The 7,125-nt window shown below is 44.2% G+C and overlaps 1 protein-coding gene across 1 annotated transcript; it reads right to left on the reverse strand.

The window, feature by feature from the left end:
* Nucleotides 1–2,787: 2,787 nt before the first annotated feature.
* On the reverse strand, nucleotides 2,788–4,661 carry LOC111865898 (bromodomain-containing protein 3-like). Its single transcript, XM_023854336.1, has 3 exons — nucleotides 4,473–4,661; nucleotides 3,618–4,427; nucleotides 2,788–3,330 (listed from the first exon to the last, which is right to left on the reverse strand). The coding sequence occupies exons 1-3, from the start codon at nucleotides 4,659–4,661 to the stop codon at nucleotides 2,788–2,790; spliced, it is 1,542 nt and encodes a 513-aa protein (XP_023710104.1).
* Between the last annotated feature and the right edge of the window lie 2,464 nt (nucleotides 4,662–7,125).

The raw sequence follows: 7,125 nt of genomic DNA on the forward strand, positions 1-7,125 counted from the left end.
CGCGACCGCCTCTATCAGCTAAAGTTGGCACTAACTTCACCAACAAGTGGCGGTCGGTCGGTCGGTCGGTATAATTCGTTTGCGGACTCAAGCTACGGATTTTAGTTTTTAGTTTATGAAAAGGACCAGTACCGGGCTCTTGTGAACACGGTAATGAACCTACGGGTTCCATAATTGTTGGTAAGTTCTGAAGTAGCTGAGCGACTGGCGGCGTCTCAAGAAGGACTCAGCTCCACGGAGTTAGCTTGTAGAAGAAACCCATCAGGTTCAAATTCTTTAATGGGCATTAATAAAAGGGTTTGCATTTCCATGATTGGGCCATAATTTGTCATTTTACCAGAAGACATAAAAAACTGCAAAGGAATTGCTGTACATATGTTATTGTTTAAACGTATGTTGGAACTGCAGTATTTTCAAGTGTATGAAGTAACTATAGACAGGATTTATATTTGTAATTAAATTTATTGGAAAATTATAAACCTTAACTGCACGTAACTATAGCGCTATCGCTAATTCACACTCTACAGTTCACTACAGTAAGCACTAAGTCTTCTCAGTGTGCTGTGTCTTCATCAGTCGTTGCCTAGTGACGGATCTCAACAATGCCCTCTGCTTCCGTGCTGAGTGCTGACAGCTAAACTGCGGCACGGTCGTCGCCAGCAAATCGATTCTTGGTTCCGAGTCCCACTGGGATCATGATCGTATTTTACTATCTGACGGCTCTCCAGAAGCCTTAGTAATAACATATGTTAGTTAACAACGTCTGCTGGATTGCATCAACAAAAATGAAAGAATAACAGAAATACACAAGAAACTAACCGTAGAAGCACAGCTACAAAATTTATCGCCGTCATTAATAATACAAAACCGGCAAAAAAATGTTAATAATTCTTTACAAGCATTATGAACAACGCAGAACACAACCAGAGACTGATTAAAGAAGAAAAACATGTGAACTAAATTAACAAAATAGGATTGATTTCGCCGAAGACCAATAGGTTGGCCAGAACTATCTAAACAACAGCAACAAAGTAATGCAGAAAGTAAATTGAAACAACTGTAGAAACGCTACTAATAACATGCATATTATAACAGAAGGTAAATTCAACTAACTATAGAAATGTTACTAGTAAATTTTAAAGCCATACCCTTCAACGAACTAAGTAATTAACTCCATGAAGATGAGTCCCTCCCGAGAAGCCGACAGTCGCTCAGCTACTGAAGAACTTCCAAACATTCTATGGAACCCGGAAGTTCATTACTGTGCTCATACGGGAACACCACTGGTCCCTATTCTGAGCCAGATAAATCCAGTCCATACCATCCAATAGAATTTCTCTGAGATCCAGTATGATTTAGTGGCTAGGACTCAGGTTCGATTTCCGGTGCTCGGAACGAGCAACATTAAGTGTGTTCTTCCGTGGCAAGAGTAGCTGGCGTCTTCATCTTCCGCTCCCTTACCGCGTCGGCGAATTAATGGGCGTTTCTCTACCGATAAGTTGCTCGGGTAAGTCGACGTGCACACGGTGAGCCAAGTGACCTACGACACCGGCAGATTTCTGCAGGTGTTCCCTGACGCGCTGGGTCCTTCTCTTCAGCTGAGAGTGCAACGCCATCCTCCAGGTGGTGGTCACCGTAGCGGTTCTCGAGTGCACATTGCCGATCCAGCTTCTCCTCTGCCTGCTTCTTAAAGGCCTGGAAGCTGTTGTCAACGGTGGACTTGACAGAGAAAGTAATGGGACCAGATGTGTTCTGTGGAGATGATCCTCGGGCAAGAAAAGACCAGTAGCTGCCAGTCTTCACATTATTTTTCTTGAAAGCTGATACGAAGTTAGATTCTGATACGTTGGCTGAGTCTGGAGAAGTTTCCTTCTTCTCTGTTGGCATGGAGTCGTTCAAAATCCCATCATTATCAGGCTTTATTTGCTGTGGGTTGCATGACAGTTGGCAACACTGCCTTCTCTTCTGTCTTCACCACCAGATACCATATCGCTGTACAGGCAAGACTGGTTGCTAGGAGTGGATAAAAAATTTATGGCACACCCGTTGACATACGAATGCCGTTATTATAAATCCTCCCTAGGAGTAGTCTTGGTTCTGTATTGGTTGGTTGCATGACTGGATTATTGGCAGCTTGTGCGAAGCCATTACTGGAATGCTATTTTGAAGTTGGCAGCCAAGGGCTTGTCAAGGCTCGGTTTTATGGGTATTTCTATCCTGACCTTGCTGGAGGCAGTTGTGACGATCAGGAGCATCTGCACCAGGGGATCTCCTGGGATTGTAACCTGCTTGATGTGCTTAGGGGATATCAGGTTTGCCACTGGAAATGGAGTGTCATTGCGGAAGCTATGGTAGGTGCCGCTGTTATGATTGTGGTCTCTATACTAGTTATTACCTCAAATAAGATGGGCACTTTCAAAATGGATTCAGCAGGTTTCTCTGCAGCTGGAATGTTCACTTCTGTTGGTATGGGGGCCGGAACAGGGGAAACCACTTTCTTGACCGCAGCCGCAGTAACTGTGACGGTTGGAGGGGCAGGCTGAGGGGGTAGAGCATGATATTTCATGCGGAATTGTTACGTTGTCATTGCTGGCTATATGATTGGAGCCTGCTGCTCGAATTGTGCAGGCTTGTGACCTACAATGCTTATGATATGACATGCTGATTGCGTTGTAAGTGTTGAAAAAGGACCTCTGGTGCCACCACTCCTGGTGTCTTAGTCTGATGACCCTTTTTCTTGCTTCTCTTGTTCAACTTGCTTTCGAGTAACTGTCAGAAAAACTGGAACTAGGAGTCTGTGCCCGAACTGCTGGAACTACTAGAGTCTGTGTCCGAACTGCTGGAACTACTTGAACCTCTGTCCGAACTGCTGGAACTACTAGAGTCTCTGTCTGAACTGCTGGAACTGGAGACTGAAAGGTCGGAGATGACACCAACATCCACAGACTTGCTCTCCTCTGTCTTGAGCAGTTTATTTGCCAACTCATGCTGTCCTGTCATGCCCTGCGTCCTCTTCTCCAACTCCTGCTTCTCCTCAGCTATCAGCTCATCTTCTGATGTTGATAAAATGTTCTTGTAGGACTTTCGTGGTTTCTTACTGAGACAGGATGCAACAAACGACTCCAGTTCTCGTAAAGTAGACGGCTTCAGAGTTCCTATGTCAATCTCAATATAATCCTGAACAGAATCCCCCAAAGGAGATTCTTGAGACTGAAGGATGTGCACTACACGTCTTAGCTTGTCAAGTGGCAATTTGCTAATATTAACACTGAGTTGCCTCTTCTTCTCGTATGACATTGGATTGGCATTGCCATCCTCCTCTGAATCAAACTGCAGGGTGGGGACACAACAACGTTCTTTTCCTTACCACCAGCTGACGGTGAATTGGCTTTCGGTCGCTTCTCTTGCACATTTGGCCCTTCTGTTTGTTCAACTTCTCGAGTAGTTTTGTTTTTAGTGTATTTTACACCGACTGTGGCTGTGGGTGGCGCACAAGGACCTGCCGGAGCCGTGTGATGAGCGCCTCCAGACTGCTTAGGACTCATATTTCGATGCGAGTTCATCGGAAAATTCACATCCTCCGCCCCTAATGCAGCATTCCAAAATCCAGCGCCTACCTTACCACCAGCTGACGGCCAATTAAGTTTAGCCCGTTTGGCTTGCGCGTCTTGCCCTGCTATTTGTTCAACTTCTCGAGTTCTTTTTTTTCTAGTGTGTTTTACACCAGCAGTGGCTGTGGGTGCAGCAAAAGGACCTGCCGGAGCCGCAAGTTGAGTAATTCCTGACTGCTTAGCACTCATATTATGAAGCAAGTTCATCGGAAAATCTGACGGCAAAATGGCTTTCGGCCGCTTGGCTTGCGCTTCTTTCCGTGCTATTTGTTCAGCTTTTCGAGTGCTTTTGTTTTTAGTGTTCTCTGTGCCGGTGTTGGTTGGGGCAACAGCAGTTGGTGGTGCATAAGAACCCGCTGGAGCCTCAATTTGAGCAATTCCTGACTGCTTAGGACTCATATTTTGATGCAGGTTCGTCAGAAGATTCCCATCCCCCGCCCCTAATGCAGCATTCCCAAATCCAGCGCCCACCTTATCACCAGCTGACGGCCAATTGAGTTTCGCCTGTTTGGCTTGCGCTTCTTGCCCTGCTGTTTGTTCAACTTCTCGAGTTCTTTTGCTTTTACTGTGTTTTACACCGGTGGTGGCTGTGGGTGGAGCACAACGACCTGCCGGAGCCGCAAGTTGAGCGCCTCCTGACTGCTTAGCACTCACACTGTGATGCAAATTCGTCGGATAATTCACATCCTCCGCCTCTAATGCAGCATTAGCAAACCTAGCGTTTATAGTGTCACTTACCACTGAAGAATGCACTTCTTTGACAAGACCTAAATATTCCCCAGGATTTTTCTTCTTCTGCTTCTCTCTTTCCATCAACTTTTTCCATAGTTTAACTGTACTTGCTTATTCCAGTTAACTAACTTGATCCTGTATAACCTGCAGCTGTTCCTGGAGAAGATCTAGTACCCGTACGTTGTCCCAGTCGGATCTTGTATTTGACTCTGACGTCCTAGGTGTGCTGGACTTCTCTAAGCCCACAGCTCCAGTAACATTTTCTTCGAGTATTTTTACATACTTCATCTCGAATAAGTCTTGCAACTTACGTGCCATGGCCACCAAATTACGATCTTATCCACGAGTTCACTATGTCTTGTTTCGCTGTCTTCAAAATGACATTGCTACGTAATACCTATTCTTATATAGCATCTGGACGGACACCACAGAAAACACAGCCTCCTGCAATTCCTCGTTGTTGCGTTCGTGTATCTGTTGACGCGAACGTGTTTATTGATCGTTGTCTAGCAACGGTCGTTCCTTCTGTCTCCACAATATTGGCCCACGTTAATTGCCTGTGGCAGGTACGCGGACAATCGGGGTCATTTAACCAGAAGTCCATTACTAGGTTACAGCACAGTAAATTCTATGAGAGCATAGCAACCAGGGGTATGCAACTCAATGCTATTGGCGGGCAACACAGCCACTGCTGCCGCGGTGGCCGGCGGACACTCTCTTGATAAAAAAATGGCTGCCGCCAGTGCCGAGGGCTCGGTCGGTAAGAAGGTATGCTATCATACCACCTGCGCTGTCGGTAAGAAAGTACGCTATTATACCACCAGCATTTTTTTACTGCTCCCTCCCAAAAAATCACTGGTTCACACGTATAGCTAGAATTAATAATCGATGTAAATGAAATGTCCATATTTTACAGGCACTGGTGGGAAACTTTCTCCAGATAAATAATGTTGCAACCTGATATCTTGTACTGCAGAGGTTCTTACTCCACTGTGTGTTTTCTGTTTTCGAACTGAGTATAACATCACTTCGCTCAAAACCATCTGGAGGAGAATGAGTTAAATGATATCAAACTCAGTTCAAAAACAGAAAACACACAACGGAGTAAGAACCTCTGCAGTACAAGATATCAGGTTGCAACATTATTTATCGGAAGAAAGTTTCTCACCAGTGCCTGTAAAATAAGAACATTTCATTTACATCAATTCAACACCCCCTTACTGAAATGCAATGGATATTTGAACTATAACATATATAGAATACTTGTGCTTAGGAAAGCTGATGGTGGGTAAACTTGAAAGAAAATTCTGTTTCCATCAGAGATACTTGTATTCAACTTCATAACTTTGCTTACAACTTATACTTGAAAGCTACACAAAACATAGCTTTTCAGTTACATTAATGTGTTATAAATCATGTTTCAGTAGAATAATGAAACTTGAGAATCTGATACACACTCTTGTTAACACGATTAAGATTGCATTTAATAATATATGAAAAGCAATACAATAATTGCAGAACTCTGACAAATATCATATATACATACATACATAGCTTCACAGATCCGTTGCCCGTTTATTGAGCTCGTCATAATAATTATAAGTAGTTGCGATATGCAACCAAGTCCAAGTAGACACAACCTAGATACAATAGGAATATAATACAATTACGTATTTGTCATATATTCATCAATAGAATAGAAAGTTTTCAAGATAAGAAAGTCTTTCAGTTTTCGTTAAAATAAATTAACATTATCCTTTAAAATACAGGGTTATTCAAAAAGAAAGAACCGATTTCATGACGCATTGCTTCAGTTCTTAAGCATCGTCATGGAATGAGTCAGTGACCATTTGAAAGAGGAGTTATCTAAGTTGTGAATGGCTGCCACAGGGACGCTTAAGTCGCGTCGTTCTTCCGGCAACGTTCAGTTGTTCTTTTACCCTCGGAATGGCGAGTCCTGAGCAAAAGGTGTTCTGCGTTCTCGAGTTCGCGAAAACAAATTCGGTTGTCACGGTGCAGCGTGCTTTTCAAAGGTGATTCGGCATTAATCTGCCCTGTCCTAAGAACATTCGACGGTGGTTTCGACAGTTTCCAGAGTGGGTGTCTGTGTAAAGGAAAAAGTCCAGGACGACCACGAGTCTCGGAGGAACAAGTGGCGAGAATCCGTGCTGCGTTTGAGAGGAGCCAGCGGAAGTTAAGCAAATCGAGCTAGCCGTGAGCTTGCGATCCCTCAAGCCACTGTCTGGTGTGTGCGAACAGTACGTCTACATTTGAAACCATACAGACTGCAGCTCGTTCAGGCACTTACCAATGACGACAAAAGGAAGCGGGTGGAATTTTGCGATTTGATGCTGGAGATGCTGGAAGACGAAATCTTCATTTCACGTTTAATTTTTAGTAATGAAGCGACTTTTCACTTGAGCGGCACAGTCAATCGTCACAATGTGCGTATTTGGGGAACAGAGCACCCACATGAAACAGTTGAGCATGAAAGAGATTCCCCTAAGGTGAACGTCTTCTGTGCTGTGTCTCAGGACAAGGTTTATGGTCCCTTTTTCTTTGAAGGAAACACCATTATAGGACAAAACCTATCTCGATATGCTCCAAAACTGGCTCTTCACTCCACTGCAAGCAGATTCGCAATTTCTTCATTTTTCAACAAGATGGTGCACCGCCCCATTGGCAGCTGATGGTCCGAGCTTTTTTAAATGAAAAAGTGCCCCAGCGATGGATTGGTCGGAAGGAGGCCCAAGACCTTGCTCTTTGTGCTTGGCCTGCGAGA

The sequence above is a fragment of the Cryptotermes secundus genome, unplaced genomic scaffold (genome assembly GCF_002891405.2).
Source record: "Cryptotermes secundus unplaced genomic scaffold, Csec_1.0 scaffold1713, whole genome shotgun sequence".
NCBI classification, from domain to species: domain Eukaryota; kingdom Metazoa; phylum Arthropoda; class Insecta; order Blattodea; family Kalotermitidae; genus Cryptotermes; species Cryptotermes secundus.

Excerpts from the sequence above, each read along its gene's own strand:
- LOC111865898 (XM_023854336.1), bottom strand. The coding sequence starts at position 4,661 with ATGGCACGTAAGTTGCAAGACTTATTCGAGATGAAGTATGTAAAAATA. Across the intron at positions 4,428-4,472 it reads TGCAGGTTATACAGGATCAA|TTGATGGAAAGAGAGAAGCA; the intron begins GTTAGTTAACTG and ends CTATGGAAAAAG. Across the intron at positions 3,331-3,617 it reads GGCCGTCAGCTGGTGGTAAG|TTTGATTCAGAGGAGGATGG; the intron begins GTAGGCGCTGGA and ends CCCACCCTGCAG.